Source organism: Tachysurus fulvidraco, chromosome 3, assembly GCF_022655615.1.
Source record: "Tachysurus fulvidraco isolate hzauxx_2018 chromosome 3, HZAU_PFXX_2.0, whole genome shotgun sequence".
Classification (NCBI taxonomy): Eukaryota; Metazoa; Chordata; class Actinopteri; order Siluriformes; family Bagridae; genus Tachysurus; species Tachysurus fulvidraco.
In genome coordinates this window covers 16,839,375-16,862,247 of record NC_062520.1, presented here as the reverse complement: position 1 = coordinate 16,862,247, position 22,873 = coordinate 16,839,375, and the positions used below count along the sequence as shown (strand labels likewise).

At 39.6% G+C, this 22,873-nt stretch overlaps 1 protein-coding gene across 2 annotated transcripts in view; it reads right to left on the bottom strand.

Moving 5' to 3' along the window:
* ascc3 (activating signal cointegrator 1 complex subunit 3) overlaps positions 1-22,873 on the bottom strand; it is a 156,509-nt gene that overhangs the window by 70,690 nt on the left and 62,946 nt on the right. For both annotated transcript variants that reach the window (XM_027149011.2, XM_047811862.1), the window contains exons 9-11: positions 22,577-22,780; positions 20,828-20,968; positions 6,866-7,030 (exon numbers count right to left, since the gene is read on the bottom strand). In XM_027149011.2, coding sequence (XP_027004812.2) covers positions 6,866-7,030; positions 20,828-20,968; positions 22,577-22,780 — 510 coding nt within the window. The remainder of the gene's footprint in view (positions 1-6,865; positions 7,031-20,827; positions 20,969-22,576; positions 22,781-22,873) is intronic.

Below are 22,873 nucleotides of genomic sequence, written 5' to 3'. Positions count from 1 at the left end.
AAGAGAAAATAGACAGGCGTAGATATAAAAGAGGGAAAGGAGAGAAAGAGACAGTGTGTGTGGTGTACATATGACAGAGAGCGCTCTGTCCCTCCTGTTGTGTACTTGACAAAGGAGATTGGTTAGACTTTTAATATGATACACTAGCTGTCTTAGTAATCTAGAAATCTCACACCGAGACACTGCCTGCAGGTACAAGGCAAAGCTCTCAGATCTGGCACTATGAATGAGAAATAACACAATAAAACAGGCCACTGTAACAATACAACACAGACCATTTCCACTAGATTCGTCTTATCACTGCTGATCATCTACCTATCTGCCGAGAGCAGCGTCCACCTTTATCACCTCAAACGCAAATACCTTCAGTCTTGATCCGATTTCAAGCATCGGGTGCGTTTCCGAACGGATCTGAGGTGTAGTGCTTTTTTCTTCTGTGATGGACTGACAGTAGAAATCTTTATTAAGACAGCTGCACTGGGCAAGAGCAGACCGCAGACATGTCATGTTTTTAATTCTATTCAAGCCAATTCGCTAGCACTCAAATGCAATAAAATATTAATAATAAAAATGCCATCATTCAAGATCTATTTAATGTACTTCACCCTGGCACACAATGAAGGACACTTTTACAGATTGTCCTCTATTAAATAATAATAATAATAAAAAAAAAGTGTGGCATGTCTTCATAAACAAAAGCATTTTTGTTTTCTTTTCTGAAAGCATTTTTATGTCTGAAAGGAAGCAGTAATGATCCTCAGAGGAAATCTTGCCCCATGCTGAGGATTTGAAAAAAAGGGCAGGGTATAAAATAAAATATGCTTATTGCACGATTAACACTAATTGCCTGATAACCACTAATTTACATATTAATTATTCGTGCCGATCTGGCACGATCAACTTCTGCCAAACACAGACACTGTTGATAAGGTGTGCGAGTTCACTTTAAAACAGGACTTTGTAACTTTGGTCCTTCAAACTTGCCGAGATTGTTTTTTTCCTGGCCCTTCTCACAAACCTCGTGATTAGAAACGGGCAGTACGTATTCAAGGACTCTTCATAATATTACTAATTAAAGAGATTAGAGAGCAAAATGTCACTATCTGCTGTATATCACTTTCTCTTCAGTTGTAAACAGCAATGTGACTGTAATAGATTTAGCTATACGACTGGCAAGTAGCAGTTAGTGAGAAAAAGACATTATAACTGCCCAGAGTTGTAGCACTGGAAAGCACACTGACCACAGTGTAGTGCATCATGTAGTACTGCGCTGCATGCAGTCAGAGGAGACGCAGCAGAGAATGATTAGAATTATACAAACGCAGTTAAGAACATTAAGCAGCAGTATAAGTAATCTGAGTCACTGATGCAGAAATTAACTTTCAAATAACACCTACCACTTATTAACATTCATGGACCGTTTTCTCTGGAAAACCAACCATCTACATGAACTTTGCATGCTCGAGCCAAGCCCAAATGATTGGCAAAATAATTCATTTTTATAATATTTATAAAACATTTATATTGCATGTTGTCATGTTTGTCTTATCTTGTGGTTTTTAACAATGGTGCAGTTATTTGAATTAGTCAACTGACAATGCCAGATTGGCTATCATGGCAAAACATGATAGATGGGAGCAAAAAAAAAAAACTCCATTACATGGTACATTTACATCTCCAGGATTTGGCAGATGAGGTTATCCAGAGCATTTTACATTTTATATTATTTTAAACAAGTGAGCAATTATAGGTTAAACGCCTTGCTCAGGGACCAGCAGAGGCAGCTTGGTGGACCTGGGATTTGAACTTATGACCTAGGCTACCACATTCCCTATGATATGTAAATTCCCCAAAACAAATTAAAAAAAAAAAAATGAAATAAAAAACAAAAATGTCAAAAAGACCTATACTTGTAATTTCATTTCGGGGTTTTTATTTAGTCTAGATTTATTGAGGCTTTCGTTCACAGGGCCATATAGCTGACTGTATGTACAGTACAGTACATGTACAGTACAGTGTGGGCTAGCTGAAGGTTTGCTATTCAAGAAAACAGCACACAAGCAGCATGTCAAGACTATAGACTCTGAATGTAACATCTCAAGAAGAACACATGACTTCGGTATAATCAAGTCAAGAAAAAAAAATCTGATTCGAACTGGAACATTTTCTCCAGGTATACTCTGAGTATCTATTTCTGTGTCACCGAATGACTGGGGAACATTGGTAAAGTGCTGGGAAAAAAAGAGAGAGAAAAGTCTGAAAAGTTTGACATTATTTGCCCGAGTTATGAAATGTAAACCACTCCGACCAACTACTGCCCACACAGACAAAGCTGAGTTTTGCAGTTGGAAAAAAAACTAGAACAGATCATTAGACCAGTAGTTGAAAAACAACAAGCACTTTCTTCTTGGCCTGCTAGTGGAACAAGAAGGTAGGTGGGGCTCAGAAAGTGGCAAATATCGCAAAGCCTGTGACCGTTTCGGAGTGTGTATCCCGTGCTGGAGGAGTGGGCACGATGAATGACAGAATCCAGCAGCTTCAGCTAGAAGAGCCAAAATAAGTGCCATGCTTCACTGCCTCTAAAACAGATCCGCAGAAGATTGAGGTGCCACACTGATCTAAATGAATTCCAGCACAAAGAATCTTCTAGATTTTAAGATACTACACACATTTTACAATCAGGTTTGTTTTCTGCTCTTAAAGGTAAAAAAAAGCTGCTTATCACTTAGCGCAGTTTCCCCTCTCATCCATCTTTTATTGATAAGGCCACTCATTTTTCTTCTTCTGCAGGCAAAGATTTGCTTGATAAGCATGATCTCAATAATTCAGAGGTTTAAAAAAAAGGGTATCTGGGGTTTGGAGCTGATTCTGAGCTCACACACAGTGTAAAACATGGGAAGGACAATTTCTACAATGTCTCCATCATGCTTATAACATAACTAGATGTATGCTGATGGCCTGGAGAAAATAGCCAAACATGACAATAGGTTGGGTTTCAACCAAAATTGATTTTGTGGCCTAGAACATATGTTAACAACATTACTCTAAAAAACAACAACAACAAACAAAACGTATATATTTCATCAATCTAGAAATTAAAAGCTTTTATGAACTTTCTAAACCCACCTAGACATTCTGCAAGGATTTGTAGAGGGAAAGGGGGATTATGGAGTGGATAATATCTGTACATCATTGTCACCATAGTGACCGTGTTTCCTCACACAAAGAAGAAATAAAAAAAAAAAGAAGAAAAATATGTCTTCCTTTTCCATTCGTTTGCTTGGCTAAATTCAAGTCTTAAAATATTAGGTCTAAATTTGCTCAACAGTTTACTGGATAACTGAATGTTCTTAACTTGCAACTATATATTATTCTGTTTCTCTAAAATTCAATACATATTATCTTAAAGCATACACTATATGGCCAAATGTTTGTGGACACCTGACCATCAAATCCATGCATGCTTACTGAACATCCCAGTCCAGATTTAGTCCTCCTTTGCGTATATAATAACCTCCATTCTTCTGGGAAGGTATTCCACTAGATTTTGAAACATGGCTGTAGGACATTTCTCATTCAGCCACTAGAACATTAGTAAGGACATCAATTTGTGCACTGTGGCACTGATATACTGGAGCATGTTTGGTCCCTTAATTCCAATGAAGGGAAATCTACATTTCACAGCAACCAAAGACATTTTAGACATTTTAGACTGTGTACCTCCTACTTTGTGGCAGCAGTTTGGGCCCACAAATGGATGTGATGAAACCTTTGCCCATATAGTGTAAGTTATGCATAATGGCTTTATTAATTTAATTTATGGATTCATTTGGATGTCATCAAAATCTGGTCACTAGCTGCTTCTGTACAATTTTAAAGACTGATATCACTGCTATACTTTGCCCTCCAAAAGTAAATGCCAGATCTTGTGTTTCTGATATACACCTGATATACTACTGTTTATACTGTGTGTGTGTGTGTGTGTGTGTGTGTGTGTGTGTGTGTGTGTGTGTGTGTGTGTGTATATATATACACACACACATACATATATACGCACACACACACAATTAAAAAAATAATAAGAATAATAAATAAATACATTTAAAAATTAAAAATTCTGCTTTCATTTCCAAATGTTTACATCGCAACATAAATATGTAAAGTATTAAATGGAACCTTATGAACAGTGATTATTTAAAGAATGAATAGCTCTGAATGTCTACTCTATCGGCCCTTGTTTCCACCTATAAAGACTGTATTTGTTGGTTAAAAAGGATGAACTGTCACAAAACCCAGCGAGCTGTGTTTGTGAGTAAAAAAAGCCATTCTAAAGCTGTGAAAAAAGGGAAAAAGTCTCTGTCCTGAAAATGAATGAAATCACTGGTCTACTAACAAGCAGAGATGATACAGGTCTGGAAAGGAAAAATAAACACAGCAACTGATGACAGAAATATAGCAAAAGCAGTGAAGAAAAAAAAACAACAACAGTTAGGAGCATCACCAACAGCCATTACAGGGAAGGGGTAAAGATATCACAATCCACTATAATCCATACCAGAAGATGCGAACAGCAGTATAAATCAAATGGGCAGGTTGTAATTCACAAAGGAATGCAGAGATGAACCACAAAAGCCCTGGACCCAAGATCAACCTCTACCAAAGTGATTGTATGGCCAAAATGTGGATAAAGAAAGGATCTGCTCATCTGTCAAGCTTGTGTCATAGCTTGGACATGCATGGCTGCTTCTGGTAGAGGATCACTATTTGATGCGATTCATGATGGCAGCAGCAGAATGAATTCAGACGTCTACAGAAACATTCTGTCTGCCAATTAACAGAGAAATGCATCCAAACTAAATGCGAGGAACTTCATCATTCAGCAGGACGCCGATCCAAAACACACTGGCAACACAGCAGAGGAGTGAAAGTCAAACACTAGACCCATCTGAGCATACATTTTAACCCCTTGAAGAGGACACTGATGGGAGATTTGCTCATCAAAAAACTGGGTGATCTGTCACAGAAGCTTCTTTGTAGTTAACACATCCAGATGTAAATGGAAATGAAAGCTGAAATTCTCATATTTAAAACTTGATCTAAACACAAATGTCTTCAGTGTGGAGGTCTTGATGTTCTAGTACTTTGGAGGAGCTGCTAATTCAGGGTCAATAAAAAGCTAACTGTACAATCTCCAACAAAATAAAACACGCTTGTAAGCTCAACTGATTGTGTACACCACCGTTTATCTGTTTTAGAACCTCTATCAAGAGCTTTTGCTCGTCTGTTCACGTTCGTCTCTTTCATTCCCATTGTCCCCACCTGTTTATCTCGCCTTCTCTCTCATCACAACCCTCTGGAATCACAAAAGAATTGTTTTGTACTTTGAACAGAGGAAAAGGAAGGACACGGCTCTGCTGAGGAACCCAGTCGCCGAGAGGGCTGTCTCCTTCCACAATATCTCTTTAGCTCTTTTATTAATTTCCTCCTTGAGACTGACACCTGACTGCAGCTCGGCGGAACGGAACACGGATATGGGATATTCAGGAACGCAGGCTCACATCTCTCTGCCTGTCAGGATTTGCATAATCATACTAATATCCCAAACGGCCAGACTGATTCCTGTAAGGGGGCCTGCCAATCATCATCAGCGCAGCTCTGTCACTCACACAGCATAATCATGCAGCACAGAGTGCACAAACACACACACACACACACACACACACACACACACACACACACACACACACACAAGAACTATTCAGTAAACATGGTGTATAATAGAATCTCAAACTTATGATCTGATTCATAATATCAGTATCACAATAAAATCTCACGGGACAAATAAAAAACATTTATATATTATTATATATTTAACCAAACAGCTAACTACAAATATCAATGGTGTAATGAATGGGAGTTTTATATTGCATTGTAGGAATCGATACAAGGCTCGATTCAGTCCTTCTGCATATCGATTAATACGTTCCCCCAGAATGCAATAAACAATTCTCCCTCTGCAAAGTAACTTCCCCTTTATCTCATATTAGGAAAGCCTACAGACATTCAAAAAGTAACACGCGAAAAAAAGAGAAAGAAAGAAAGAAAGACAGACAACAGACCCCCCACCCGCACCCCGCACTCACACACACCTCTCTAAGAAAGCATTTCCCAGACACAGTGCAGGTTGCAGCAAATCATCTCTGCAACTGAAAAGTTCACAGCTGCAGATATGAGGTTATACAGACTGTTCATTCTAATGAACAATGCAGTATTCAAAAAGACTTCTGAGCTACAGAGAGCTTTGTGTCATGCCTACTTGAAGGTCATGCCTGCAGTGTTGCCAATGTCAAGGCTTTAAAGCTTAATGGAATTGTTTTGAAATAAGGGTGTGGGTGGTCAAATTAAGTCTATTATCGTGAACTCCGAAATAGAAAAAAAGTGCATCGCTTCTTCTCAAAGGCTGGATGTTTTTACCTGGAAAATTACAGGTGCATTTGCGAGATGTTTAAACAGTAGTTTTGCTCAGACCTGGCAACCCTGCACATCAGTGAAAGATTACACAAGGAGAAACTGTAAAGATGTATAATTAACAACTTTTTTCCCCCCACATTCTAATGCACAATGCTTGTTTTATTATATTCTTCTAAGAGTCTCGATGGATCAAACAAAAGGTCATTATTAATTTAGAACCGAATGATTTAATCAAGTGAAAATTAAAAGCTTCTATATATCAAGACACCAGTGCATTATATAAAATTCAGATTTTTGTGCATTGTTACACAACTCAAGCTAGCCAAAGCTTGGCAAAATGAAAGTGCTGGCAGTGTGAGTGCAGCATTACATAGATGGCATTCTGGATGCTCACCTGTCGCAGCGTCCTGGCCACCAGACTCTCCAAGACGGGTCCTCTATCCTCATGCAGCAGGTGCACTTCATCCAAGATAAGCAAGCGAACGATTTGGGACAGAGCCACGTCTCCAACACTTTTCCTTGTCACCACATCCCACTTCTCCGGAGTTGTCACCAACATCTGCAAGAGATAAGCAGAACGTCAATCAATCAAACGATGCTGACCGAGGTTTGGAGAGCAAGCTGGATCCTGTCCAGCAGAGCCTTCGCGCTATTGTTTCATTCTATCATATCAGCCGGATGACAGATTTGTATAGGGCTTTTGAGAAACTCCTTGAAGACTGCTACAAAGAAGCCTGAAGATAATCTTGTAATGTTGCCGGAAATGGCTTCTGAATCTGAGACGCACGAAAACCTCGTATCAGGAAGCAAATGAAGTACAATCGAGTTTTATCTCAAGAATTTAATCTACAGTGGTTTCACACCAATGTCACACATCTCAGGAAAGCCGAAGTATTTAACACCCATCTCCTACAGTTATTGCAAGGCAATTAAACAACATTTTAGGCAGAAAAGCACAACAATTCCTAATTTATAGCCCACGAGTTTGCCAACGTGTCAGAGTGTGTGGAAATCCCTGTTAAACACTTTCACTAAAAGCAGTTCATTAAATCCTCTCTAGTTTGCATTTAAATCAATCTGCCTGGCCATTAGAGACTGGCGCCGGAACAGAAAGTGCGCCTCTGCCGTTAATTAGACTGCCGCTAATCTAAATGGAAGCCCTGGCACCCAGGTAGCCGTGCCAAAGTGCTCACTTTAATTACAGTACAAAGCCAAAGAAAGAGAATGTATAGGACTTCATAAAGGCTAAGCATTGTTTTTATCCAGTAAACTGGCACTGAAGCACTTTGCCTGATGGAGTGCAAGTTTTTTTGGCATGAGGAAAAAACGCACACAGAACAATGAGGTAGACGCTCTGCTTTAATCCGAAAGTAATCGGCAAAACATTACAGCAGGGATGTTTTCTGGGGACTGGCCTGGAGAGGAAGGATGTGTAGTCCTGCTGAGGAGAGCTGCACAGGGGGGGTGGGGGGTGCGAGCAGTACACTTTTGATGTAGTTCACTCATAAGTCACTGGTCTGTGCTAGAAATGTAGGAGTTTGGGAGAGGAGTGGGGAGGAAAAAGAAAGTTTACTGTTATGGGAAAATATGTGGAGATTTAAGAAGGAGTGAAATGTTCTTGTCTTGTGTCTACTTCTACTTAAGTACAACTGATGAGTGACACCCGCTTCCCCAAGTGGCCTGTGGTTTCACGTTTTCATGTAGAAGGCATGCGAGCCAATGTGAGTATGTGTAAAGCTCTGTGTGGTCAGGTCTCCCCCAACACAACAACAACACAACATCTTTTAATTAATACTTCCTCTGTGAAGCTGCCACCACAACAAGAAACCTGCCACTCTGTTATCACGCAAATGCCAAATATTTACCCTGGGCTGGAGGAAGAAATGCACACACACACACACACACACACACACACACAGACACACACACAAGCACCTGACACTGCCAAATGCTTGCCCAGCCTGCCCACTGTTTCCATGGCAACCATAATCAGCCATTTAGAGTGGGCAGAGAAAGAGAGAGAGAGAGAAAAACAGGGAGTTGTTTTGCTGGTAGCAATGCACTGATGCTTCGTAAAGACAATGCATAAGCAAAAAGGAAAAACCCATTCAAATGACAGATTAACTGTCTTTGCGGGGAAAAAAGGGCTACAACATCAGAGAGAGATGGATCGCAGAAGAGGAAAGCAAAGAGAGGCAAGCAAAGCAACGTCTGAAACCTGAATTACACATCGCTATCTTGTAATCTTGTTTGTGTTTTGGGGGTATCCATGGCATTCACAAGGCAATCTCGAACAAGAGCTGCATGGTAATGCTTGCTTCATCACCAAAAGTCCTTTGTGGTTCCGAGCAAGCCACGCTTCAACCCTTTCACTCAGTTTAGCACTCATGGTACTAATCAAGCTATCAGATATATAAAGAATCCTCCACATCACAAATGGCAGCCATTCATTTCTTCACTGGCACGAGCCATCATTTCCATGACTTTTTCTCCAGCCATTGGAGGACATTTCCACACACACACACACACACACACACACACACACACACACACACACACACACACACACACACACACACACACACACACACACACACACACACACACACACACACACACACACACACACACACACACACTCCTCATTCCTGCAGCCTGACAGACAGCTCCTTACTGTTCAAAAGATTATAGTCTTCATTCAGTCAGCTTATGGTTTGTTGTATTTTGCTCACAGATAAAGCATTAAAGAATCAAACGACTCCCATGAGTTCACATGAAATGGGGGAGAAAGAACGAATCAATGCATTTAAAAAACAAAGGAAAAAAAAAAAAAACAGAACAAAAGAGTCAAGTGCAGTTCAGCTCAGAAGTGTTTCACCTCTGTCTCAACTTCAGTGAAGCGAATGTGGCCCAAGGCTTTCAAAAGTCAGTCTGGCAGCTGTTCAAACCACGCTCGATCCAGAGAGCAGCTACAGTCCTGGAGAGAGCTGCACTCTGAGCTGAACCTGTACACGAATGTGTTGCTTCCTGAGCCTGCAGGTCAAATATATATATAGACACACACGCATGCGCACACAACACGCACACAGGCACACACACACACACAGACACACTCACGTACGTGCGCGCACACAAACGTACGCACGCACACACGTACGCACGCACACAAACATACGTAAGCGCACACGTACACGTGCACACACGTACACGCACACGTACGCATGCAGACACACGTATGCGCTCGCACACGCACTCGCTCACGCACACAATCGCACATGTACTCACAATGCATACACACACAATCAGACATGTACGCACAATGCATATACATATACACACACACACACACACACACACACACACACACACACACACACACACACACACACACACACACACACACACACAGGTGGCAGGTGTGAGGCAGAGGAATTTCACTGTTTCCCCATCACATCAAATTTGATGTGAAAACCATGTCCAATTTCCTCCGCTGGAAAGGGCTGCAGCAAAGAGCACAGCTCTGCATGCTGCATGTGTCCTCCTTCTACACAGGGAAGCATTGTTTACTAGCTCCACAGAGCAGGTGGGGGAGGGAGGAGGGCTCAAGAGCAAAACAGTGGGAAAAAGAGACAGTAGGTTACTGTTCATGCCCTAACTCTGAGTCTCATTACAAACAGAGTGTATGAATACAGCAAGTGGAGAGGGAAAAAAAAAAAAATAGAAGAAGAAAAGGCAGGCAGGACAAGGTCAGCCTCCACTGACTCATAGCCTTGCTTCACTCACAGAATAATGGAAGCAAACAATATATCGCCTTTTGTTTTTCTTTCATCTAACAGTTATGAAGTACAGAAGATTTCCTCCTGTAGTAAAAGACACTGAGTCAAGAGAGCATCCTCTGCATTTTGATGCTCCGACACTGCACTGACATGGGACGTAACCTTTTCCATCTCGGATCTAATCTCGTTTTAAAGGATTCAAGATGAACGCTTGAGACTGACATCGATTTCTGCTGTCTCTCTTTCCATCTTTCATCACACTGTTGCTCTGTACATTGTTGATGATAGTTCAGCCAGGATCTTAAATAAATAAATAAATAAATAAATCACAATATAATATACACAATATACACAGTGAATATACTAATAGACCACTTCCACATGTATTTGTGCAGCATATTGTAATTTGACATTTTTGAAGGAAACCCCTTTCCCTCTGCCCTTGCTTCTTTTAAGACTTGATTATATTTCAATCTAATCTCACTGACAGCACAAACTCAGTCATCAAATAAGCAAGACATTTGTATCGCCACGTGTCCACTGTATGAGGCCTTTTACAGTAGAACAGTTTCTATGGTAACAAGAAAATGAGAAAAAAGGCTGAAATCCAAGTGCTGGAGAATGACAAGCTCTCAGGGTGAAAGAGAGAGCGTGCGCGAGAGAGAGAGAGTGTGTGTGTGTGTGTGTGTGTGTGTGTGTGTGTGAGAGAGTGAGAGAGAGAGAGAGTGTGAGTGAGAGAGAGAGAGAGAGAGAGAGAGATTGAGAGCGAGAGATATCGAGAGAGAGAGAGAGAGAGCGAGAGGGAGAGAGAGAGAGAGGTGGGGGTGAGATTGAGAGCGAGAGATGGAGATGGGGAAACAGAGACAAGGACAGATATATATTTTTAAAAAAAAACAGCAGAAGTGAAAGAAAGGACAGAGTCGATGGTGTTGTTAGGCTGTAACCTGCTACTTGTCCTCGACAGATGATCTCCACAGATCAATATCCAATGATCACCTTCATCAGCTCAATAAGGCATGACTCATTCCTGATGTCTCTGATGCCCTTCTGATTAACTAAGCAAAGCATGTGCATTCTGTTAGTCCACAACTAAAGCACATCATCTTTCTCTACACAAAAAAGCATATTTAGTACAATTGCCTTTTTCAGCTATCCATTAAAACAAGACAGATTAACATCCAAATTAACAGTTAAGTAACAACACAAGGCACAATATAAATACACAATTTGGGGCGGAACACAAACTACAACATACTCTTTTAAGTGCAATAAGAAATATTCTTAAGTTATTCTAACAGGCAACCTAAAGTGCACACACACACACACACGCATGCGCACATACATACGCATGCAAACGTGCATGCACACATACACACGTGTGCGCACACAAAAAATGAGCACCAACAGACACACGCGCACATACAAACGCATGCACACACACATATACATACATGCATGCACACATACACACGTGTACCCACGCACACAAAAAGATGAGCACACACAGACACACACACACAGACACACACAAGCAGCCCTGACAACCACAAAGAAGATAAATGAGTAGCCCTACTCTCTAAGGGGAGAAAGCAGGGCGGCTTAAACGTAAACATTTTCACAAATAAGATATCAAATCTCTCGCAGAAGGCATGAAATGATCCTCAAACTGTTTGCGCATGTGTGAGCGTTGACTGCTGCAGGAGAGCGAGAACAACCGTTTTTCCCCACCACTGTCTAATTCTAATTAAGGTCATGTGTAAAGTGTTTCTGCTTGCATTTTGACACTCATGTCTTGTCTTTCTTGTGTGTTTGTTAAATCATTTCAGCCAAAAGTGGCTTCCCTGATCACTGTAAGGATTAATATCAACTATAACTTTAGCCAAGTCAAACACACAATTTCACAGTCATGAAATCCAACAAGCTAGCTCCATTTCACTGACAGACAGGAAGTGTGCTGCATCCGTGCGAGCAGTAGCCAAAAGACCCGGCTTCCAAAGAGTGTGGGTTAACATAGGGGTCTAAATCACCTGTACAAACTGTCAGTCATATCAGATTCCTAGTTCAACTGGCTGATCAGAGTTTTTTTTAGTGGTCCAATTTGTTCTGTTGAGCTGTGATGTTAGAATACAGACATGAAGGTTGGCAGTCTGCTGACAGTGTTTAAAACACTCGTGAGAAGTGACTCAAAACCTTATCCTGCTTATTAAATAATGGGTCGTTTAGAGTAGCGTTAACGTCTTTTATCGTAACGGCTTAGAGAAAGTGGTAGAATTCAGTGGAAAGTTGAATTTTCACTAAATCTGTGACTAAAGATTTAGTGCTCTGTGCTCCACAAACACAGGCCTTCTCTTATGCATTTTCGCCTCTAGCGCCCCCTTGGGATTTTTACCAAACTCTGTTTTAAATAATGTCACGCTGTGTGGGGGCTTTGCAGAGTCACATCACAGAGAGGTGTGTGTGTGTGTGTGTGTGTGTGTAAGTGAGCAGCTCATGCCTGCCTATTTCCTGCTCTGCTTCCACAGGGCTCCTGTGAGCACTCTCCGGGGTACAGCACACACAGAGCACAGCTGCCAATTGCTCTGTATTCTCTCGGCTGCTCGTTGCAGAGGAGCCACCCTCATCCTTTACATGGCCTTTCACTGGGCCTGTCACCACTCAGCTATGCAGCTCGCGAACAAAGATAAGGGCTCGTTTCAGACTCTTCACTGCCACCCGTGATATATCAGTTCAGTGTGTGAGAATGCCTGAGCGAGCGAGCGAGCAATCAAAAGCCTGAGAGGCTCATCAGTTTTCATCTGCTTGCTTGAAAAAGTTGCTAAGATGGAATATATACGTGTGTGCGTGTATGTGTGTGTGTTATTATATACATACAGAACACAGTGTATGAATGAATGAATGAATGAATGAGAAGGAGGAGGAAAAGAAGGAGAAGAATATGAATACGAAGAATACAAAGAAGAAGAAGAAGAATATGAAGAAGAAGAAAAAGTAGAAAAAGTAGAAGAAGAAAGCACATGCACTCACAAACAAAAAACCTAGAAACAAATGGATCTTAAGTCCAATTTCCCAAAAAGAGATAAACTTAATGAAATCAAGTGCTGACATTTTATTATCTTATCTGGTTAAACATATGCAGTATGCCCTGTAATGCCCTGTACTTATAAACAAATACATTCTACATTATGTTAAATGACACTAAAGTGCAATACATTATATAGGACACATTTGTTGTTACAACAAGATTTTTTTTTCTTTCGGAAATGTACGGAGCTCCACTATATCTGATAAACCTGCGATCTCCTGAATATGTTAATTTAATAGTTTATTTGTCTGAACGTTGTCTGGTGTAACTCTGATATTGAATTTAAATTCATTGTATTTGAGTTTAAAATAATCTGACAATTCCAGTGTAATTACAATGCAGTCTGAAAGATTATTTCATACAAGATGTAAAAAAAAAAAAAAAAAAAAGGATGCAAGAAAAGAAATTCATCTTAACAGTCCATACAACCCAGGATATGATATCGCTGCATACAATACGTTACATTACAATAGGTGTTTCGGGCCTTTGTTCTGTCTTTAATACAGCCTTCTTAAAAAAAAAAATAAATAAATAAAAGCATAAAAGATCCCAGATTATGAAATGTACAGATTAATACCATGGAGCATTGCAGGTTTGTAAGAGAGATGTGTCTTTATGTCCTACTGAAAGCCCACCTGCAGTTTCCTAAGCAGCAGAAGGTGGATTAAAGCTAAAGCACATTCAGCAGTATACTCCAGTCAAGTCTGAGAGCTGATATCACCAAAACAAGACCAAAAACTATTAGAAATAAAATCCCCTTCAAGCAAAAAGCAAGATATTATAAAGATGTATCTGATGTAAGACAGGGCAAGATCCCCACCTAGAAGAAAGCTAGATCTATATGTCTGTATCTCTCACAGTCACTAATACCTCTTTATGACCATGGTACACAGAACATGCCACACACTGAACGACAGCAGAAGGTCGGCTCGGGTGTCGCTTCTCTCAGACAGGAACAGGAAGCTACAGTAGCTGGACACACACATCTTGCACTCTAAAAAATGATTCATTGGGTTAGTTTGTAAAACTTGAAAAACAATATTTTCAGCATAAAATAATTAAGTTTGTAATATGTACTTGTATTGGTGAGTTGATAACTCATTTTAATAAGTCTTTCAGAATTAAAATAAAGAATACTGTCTTAACTTAATTATATATGGATTTTGAACACACACTTTTACCTTCTCGTAACAACAGAAAAATATTAAGTTAGTGAAACTTGGATATCTAGTGAGCATCCTTTAGAAGTTGAGTAAAGGCGGAATTTGCCCGGACGTGTTTTTCTGCCAGAGAAGGACTACTAGGAGCCGGAGAAACAGGAGAATCAAGGCTATATAGGTAAGTTAATATTTTTGCTTTGTTTTAATCTCAGCAGCTACCAACTGCATGCACAAAAAATCGTTGACTTAAGTAAAGTTGTCCGCAGATTCACAGATTCGATTTTCCCGAGTCAATAACTCCTGAGCTAAACGCTACACCTCTTTTCTCTCATAGTAATGTAGTGAGGCGGCTACAACCGCGTTTTCCTCAAAATCAGCTTTCCTCCACGGTGGACAAAATACATATAAACCTAAATATGAAACAAAATGAATGCGGCAAACGTTACTTAAGTAAATCGTTGTTGTCACACACTAAACTGAAAAGACAGTTTGAGCTAAGCTAATTCATCGATTCTAAAGATAATAGACGTTTAGCTAGCTAGTGTGTTCAAAATAGGCATTATGTTTTGTTTTACAGTGGCAGCTAAATGATGTTAATTGATATCGAACATGTTTAGTTTCGTCCGAATTTAAAGTTTACACTGGGTTGATTAAGACTTACACACACACACATATGCATACATGCATATTCATACCTGCATACATACACACACACACACACACACACACACACACACACACACACACATATACAGTATGTATACATACATACATACATACATACATACATACATACACATACATACATACATAAACCTGTAACAAGTTAAATAGTTAACTAATAAGCAAGTTAATTTAAGCACAATACCTAACATGACAATGTGTGTGCACGCCATCTTTATCTGCTGTGACGTTTTAACAGTTGATCCATCTTGTAACCTTGTAAACCTTGAGCTTTTTGTAAATTTGCTATTACAACATTTGAGTTTTTATTTTTCTCTCATATACTGTACAATCTGCAGCATTATGTTTGATGGTTAGGCAGCTGACACATTTCTTTAAGTTTGCAATTTTTCATGTGTAGTAAGTTTTAACTCCTAAGATTTAACTCCTGTGTCTAATGTCCTGTTCCTTTCCTTGACTTAAAACACTGACATTGATTTTGATCTACTTAGGATGATGAGGTGCCACAAATTTTGACCCAGCCAACGCCAGTATTATTATTGAGGGAACGGAAGTCCTGAATTCCTGGATGTATCCAGAGCCTGTGTCCTGCTAGGGCTGGTATATGCTCTCAACCTCAGCTACCCAAAGGAACTAAAAAATACTTTTGAGGTGTTTCAGAAAATAATTATTGAGCTGGATGGTCTGAAAGCTAGGCCGAAGGTAATGTCTTTAAACAGTAAACTGTTGTATTCCTGAAATGTGACATGTAAAAGTTTTGTTGTGCATACACATACAGAAGCTGTAATTTTGACAATTTTTTACATGAAGGTTACAGTGTTGTATTTGTTTGAGACTTTATGGCGGCTGTAGTTTATGTGATGAAGGTAAAATTAAAAAAAGGAAGAAAACTTTTAGTTTCAGCTAGGTGGACCCAATAAGCTGGCAATTGTGTCTGTTGTAGGAATTCATTTTCCACGTTCCCTGTGATTTATTGTTATTATTTTATTTTATTTTATTCTGATATGTACCTACCAGAAAAATACTTGATTCTTTACTTGAAAAAAATACTTTAGTCCTGGATAATTATCTTTTTGTCAAAGCATTGTTTTGTCAAAGCACTCTTCTTGTACATAAGTTGACATTGGTTTTATAATAAACCAGTTTCATCATAAAACTGGAATTGCTGTGTTATTTCTCCTGACTGAAGTGAAATAAGTTACTTGTACTCAAAAAAATTAAGGTAACAATTTGCATGGACATATCTAAGTAGAATGGAATCAAAATAAAGAAGTTAGAATAGCTTAAATTATGTAATTTAACCACTTAATATCACCAAAACTTTGAAATTAAAATTAAGTTGTTTCAACTTAATTAAGCTCTTAGAGGTTAAGTCAAATCATGTTGGTTGTACTAAACAAATTGGGTTAGTCTAACTATAAAAGGTACATGATATCTACTTAATAATGACTGAGTTGAAGCTACTTAAAAAGATGCATGCAAATTGTTACCTTAATTTTTTTAAGTTGAGCCAACGTTTTATTTTTTAGATTGTGGGGACCAAAAAAACCTTGCATGCTTTTTCAAATGTAGGGTATCTGCTGCAGTATGCAGACAGCAGGGTGACAGCATTACATGTCAGCAGCATAAATTTGTAACTGAAAGTTTATATAAGAAGCGTTTTAACATCCTTTATCCTTCAGAAGTACTTCACTTGCATAGCTGATGGGGTGATGAAGGACGCTTTTCTGAAAAGCCCTGTTTCTCTGAAAACCTTTACATCCATTACTTGTAGTCTGCAGTTACTTTCTGCCTTCTTCTTTAGCCACACACACACACAGACACACACAGACACACACAGACACACACAGACACACACTCTTATACATTCTACATTATGTTAAATGACACTAAAGCACATGCACACACACTTACACTTGATTAAATTAAACACTAGTCTAATTCTACACTTCTGTGCCAACATGGTCAAAGATCTTTCTTTATTTAGATGTTTCTTTATTTTGATGTGAACATTAACTGAAACGCTAACTTCTTTAGAATGAGCTGATTTTCTGCATTGTGCTGCTGCCACATGAATAGCCGATTAAACACACCTAGCACGTTTAACACACGTGTCTTTACATAAGATTTATAGTCACAAACAGGCAATATCATCTCTATGGATAAAAGTTTGCAGCCAACTGACTATCACACTCCTATGGCTATATCGCTATTTCTCACACCGATACTAGAATTAAAGCACACACTCTGTCTAGATCGTCTTTGTATTCTGTAGCTTAGACAGAGCAGAGAAAGATGGAGAGGCAATATTTGGTTGAGGCCCAGCATGTCTGTAAAGAACATGATTTTCTGGGTGCGGATTTAAAGAGCCCTCTTGATCATGAGAGTGTCTGAAGCCAAACGGATCTCTTTACCAGTCTTCTGTCTTCTCTTCTCAATGGAGCTTCACGCTGATGAAAACATCCATAATCTCAGCTACTCAGCACTTAAAACTCAGCCTGATGACACACACGTACACAATATCCCCTGTACAAACCCCCATACAATCATCTTTCTCTGACTCTCATTTAGCCAAAATAGTTCTGGGAATTGTCTGTTTATTCTGGGGTCAACTAATTCTCTAAATGATCTCCTAAACAGACTGGAAACCAATTTCTTAAAAAAAAAAAAGTTTCCAATATCCATTAAGAAAATAATCAGTAATCACTTCAAAAATCTAAAAAGAAAAGGAGACAGTCAAGTATTAAAGCCTCTACTGATGATGCAGAACTCTTTCCATGTCTCCCCTGTAGAAAACATCAGCAGGTGGCAGTGAGGCATCTGTTTCAGTCTTCTAAAATCAGGCTGGAAAAATCAGGTTTGCTGCTTGGTTTGAAGAACTGGAAGCTTTATTGCAACAACCTCTGCAAACGGAAGCTTTAAGTCCATGATTGTTAACTTGTTATTTGGGGATATATCTTAGACCACAGCACTGAACATCGTGGATTTAGTCCCCTTTTGCTGTTAGGTTACCTCCAGTCTTTCAATTCAATTTATTTGTATAGCGCATTTAACAATTCACATTGTCTCAAAGCAGCTTTACAGAAGTATAGAAACAGAATAAAAATGATCTCTAGGAAAAACGTCCTGAGATGATATGAGGAAGAAACCTTGAGAGGAACCAGACTTTTCCTCATTTGGGGGACACTGGACGGAAAATAATGTAAATGTCCTTTCTAACAGCTTGCTCATGAGAAACTCTTCTGAGGAAGATTTTCACTAGATTCGGTCACATGGCATCTGTGTCCATTGATCTGTGTCCATTCACAAGATTAGTGAAGTCAGCTATTGATGTTAGGTGAGGAGGTCTGGGGTGCAGTCAGTTCCAATTTATCCCAAAGGTGTTCAGAGGGGCTGAGGTTAGGGCTCTTTGTGGGCCACTCAAACTTTCATACCAACCCTGACTTCATGAAGCTCATTTAGAGCATGGGGGGCATTGTCATGCTGGAACATGTCTGGGGCTCTTCGATCCACTGAAGGGAAATTCTTAAAGCTACAGAATACAAATACATTCTAGACAATTTGGTGCTTTCAACTTTACAGGAACTTTTTGGAGAAAATGGACATGATGAGATGAACGTGATGGTAAGTGCTGTCCACTACCTTATAACCATGCAGTGAATATAGCCTATAGGTCAGTGGTCCCCAGCCTTTTTTTCACCGCGGACAGGTCAATGTTTGATCATTTTACCGCGGCCCGCTGGGGGTGGGGGGTGGCGGCTATACAATTAAATAAAAATTAATAATTTAAATTTAACACTACTGATTTAGCACTACAATGCTAAATCAATGAGAACCCAGAGCTTGTTTCTTTGCAACGAGACGGTTCCATCTGGGGTAATAGGAGACAATGACACCCGAAGTGTGTTGCTTATGTCCAGTTTATTCTGTTCTTTTGTTTTGGTTGCCGTCACTGCAGAAAACCCCGCTTCACACAGATAGCATGTCAGAAATGGTAATAAGGATTTAAGTGCTGTGGTGGCAATCTCAGGGTATTCCGCCATGACTTTAATCCAGAACACCGGCAGAGTTTCTAACTTTCTAACGACGTCTGTTCGTACTCATTTTTGCTAATTTGTGGGTTAAATTTGAGCAAACAGAATATACACGTACACCAAACATGAGAAAGTACCGGTGAACAGAGAGAAGAGCGATACACACCCTCTCTCTCCACCAAAGCTACAACGCCACTGCCGCTTGCAGCCGCTCAGCTCCAGACGTCACCTAAACCCGACCCGATATCACGATATTTTGCGCATGCGCTGTATTGGTGCGGCTTTAGGTGACATCTCTCAGCTCCCAGTTAACCTCTCGTCCATGGAAAGTCGCACAAACCCGAGAGAAATACACCACAATAAATAAAATGGAAATAATTTAATGTTCCTTGGGTGGCCCGGTACCATTTGGTCCACAGACCGGTACCAGTCCGCGGCCCGGGGGTTGGGGACCACTGCTATAGGTGACATCACCTTTAGCATCACCTTTAGCAGTCTATTATTAGCAGACTAATAATAAATGTATTAAAAGAATTAACATTTACCAAAGAAAATGGATAAGTCTTGATATGCTGAGGCTATCTGAAAGGACATGTTTATTTAGAATCTAAATGGTCTCAGGTGTGAGTGCTATGTAAATATGGCACAAAAAAGTCTTCAGCACACAGAATCTCCCTGTTTATTTTAAGAAGAAAATGGTGAATGAATGACTGTTTATAGCATACAGTAGTTGTTTTATGGCTGGATTAAAACCATTCTTTAATAAACATCAAATGTGTTCAGTTTCAATTCCACTTCCTAGCATGAAAATAGTTGCTACGGTTAGGGATTTAGTTAGCACATCATCATAACACATGGCAACCATTATTTTCAAGAATCAAACTTTTGGCTTACAAAATGAAAGCTCATCAGGTAAAGATGAAGAAAAAAAAAAGCTGCATATTTTACTGGAAACATGGGAGGTACAAATCAATGTGAGCTAATTAGCTAGCCAACATGCTATAAAGGGATTGTGGCCTCTTCGGGACCCGTTTCCTCTGGCGGAGCAAAAGTAAACAGACTATTTGGCCATAATGAATCTGAAATGTCACGGTGATATTATTTGTGATATTAATTTCTTGTTTATAGAGATGTATAAAAGCAAGATCGCATAAGTAAGTGTGCATACTGAATATCGGTACCGTGTAATTAAGTTCCTGCCGGCGATGGATCAAAAGTGTGCCGATAGTCAGTATTTTTGCATTCTTGCTCATGCAATATTGCTTAAATAATCAACTGTGCTGTGGTAATTGCTCTCCACTTCAAATCACACCGCTCTGATATTGATTCTTTTCCTACGATAGTATGTTCCTTTATGATTTATTCCATTTAGCTTTAGAGTTTTAGCTTCTATATCCTTATGCTGCCATTGTAGCATTTAAAAAAAGTGAATGTTAAAGGTGACGCTGGACTTCAATAAGCATAAAGACTAAACAGTTCTAGCAATCTAATACTTTGCCTGGAATATCTCATATAATGAGGCAATAAAGCTCAATATAAGTGATTCTAAATCATTATCAGTGAAGTAGAATATAAAAATATTTCCTTTTCTTGTCTATAGAGTAGCTTCCTGTGTGTTACCTGAGTGCGGAGAATTTCCCCTTTGGTCAGCTGCATGTCGCCTGTCAGCTCTTTGACAGCGATGCCCAGTGGCTCCAAGCGCTTACTGAAGTAATTAGTCATCTCAGCAGCTAAAGCCTTCATCGGAGCTACATATACTATCTATAGATAGAGACAAGAGGGAGAAAGAAAGACAGAATGATAAATGAATGAACATCATGGTATCATTTGTTTCTTGGCAACCAGCACAAAACATTTAGTACAATATGAAGTAGAGCAACAAGGCAGGGAAAGTTTAATGGTGATGTATGAAGATGGTCCTCGTCCTGCTCATCATCATCATGGAAAAGAGTGTGTCATAACATTACACCAGGTTTAAGGTCACAACTAGGGACAATCTTCGCAGATGCAAAAATTAAAAGGAAGTTTTTTTGTTTGTAATTCTGTATGCAATATATAACAAAAGCACACACCATAAGTGTAAATCACCATGGAAACACTGCAAAAAATTTACGTTTATTATAACTGCTTGTTATAATACTTAAGTATAATTGTAATAATGCTTATCATTTTATTGAAGCCTTTATTTTGTCACATATACATTACAGCACAATAAAATTCTTTCTTTACATATACTTTGGAGGCTGGGGTCAGAGTGCAGGGTTAGCTAGGATACAGTGCCCCTCGAGCATTGAGGTTTAAGGGCCTTGTTTAAGGGCCCAACAATGTCAGCTTGCAGTGCTGGGGATTGAACCCTGATACTCTAACAACCCAAAGCCTTAACCACTTGAGCCACAACTGCACATTAGTGGTTAACATGACCACAACATGCAGCCAACGATCTGTGCACTTCTGACTATCACACCCACATGTTCTTGTTGAAATAAACTCCATTAAAATCCACGGCCCATAATATGGACTTGGTCCCCCTTTTATTTCCCACTAGATTTTGGAATGTGGCTTTGGGGATTAGTGATCACTCAGCCACAAGAGCAGTAGTGAGATCAGGCTCTGATGTGGGGTGAGGAAACATGGTGTGCGGCTGTTGTTCCAGTTCATCCCACTGAGATACAGACCACTCGATTTCTCTACTTCACCTTGGGCAAACCGTGTCTTTATGGATACATCAAATACATCAGTCATAATTGTGTACCTTTAAATTTGTGATGATCAGGTGTCCACATACATTTGACTATATAGTGTGTCTGCAGTCTACATGTACAAAGAACACAACAATGTTTTGCATCGGGTCCTTTTAAACCTCATCAGCATTGTATCGTGGTTTAAATCCAGCCAAAACATGGCTTAGTTTTATTTTTGGCAGCAAACAGAAAAGATTCCTGATTGTTTCTATACAAGATAAAAAGCCCAACATAATTTCCCCACAGCATATAAACCAATCTATAACTGGTTTGATGGGGCTAAACCAATTCAGACAGGATGCATACATCCTCAGCATGTAAAACTAGACCAAAAGATATTTTTGAGAATGACATTTGTAGAAAAATCTGTTACATTGTCTGTATTTTTCCTTTGGTTATTACATGATGAAAGCGAGAGCGGCTAAGAGAGAAGTGGTGTACCGAACTGATTCACCTTGTCTTATTGTGTCTCAACATGATTGAGCTAATCAGGATTTCCCATGATGCTGTAAAGTTGGAGAGAAGGCGGATGGGAGCTATGGTGTGCTGTTTATTCAACACAATTCTCCTTTGGAGAGAAGAGAATGATGTTTGAGCTGTACGCAGGAACACAGGAACAGTATAATACCTTAAACTGGTCTTTACGGATGACTCCTCCTGGCTGCAGGTGCTGGCGGATCTCGTGCAGAACCGTGAGCATGGCGATGTTGGTCTTGCCTGCTCCGGTTGGAGCGCACACCAGCATGTTCTCGTTGGTGTTGTACGCTGTCTCAAAAACAATGGACTGGATCCTGTTTAGCCGTTTCATACCTTTAAACACCAGCTGTCCGATCTAAAACAGGAAGGAAGAGAGAAAGACAGACTGAAGGATGTGCAAATAAAACATATAAAACAAGTAAAGTAGAGAAGAAAAAGGACAAGCATC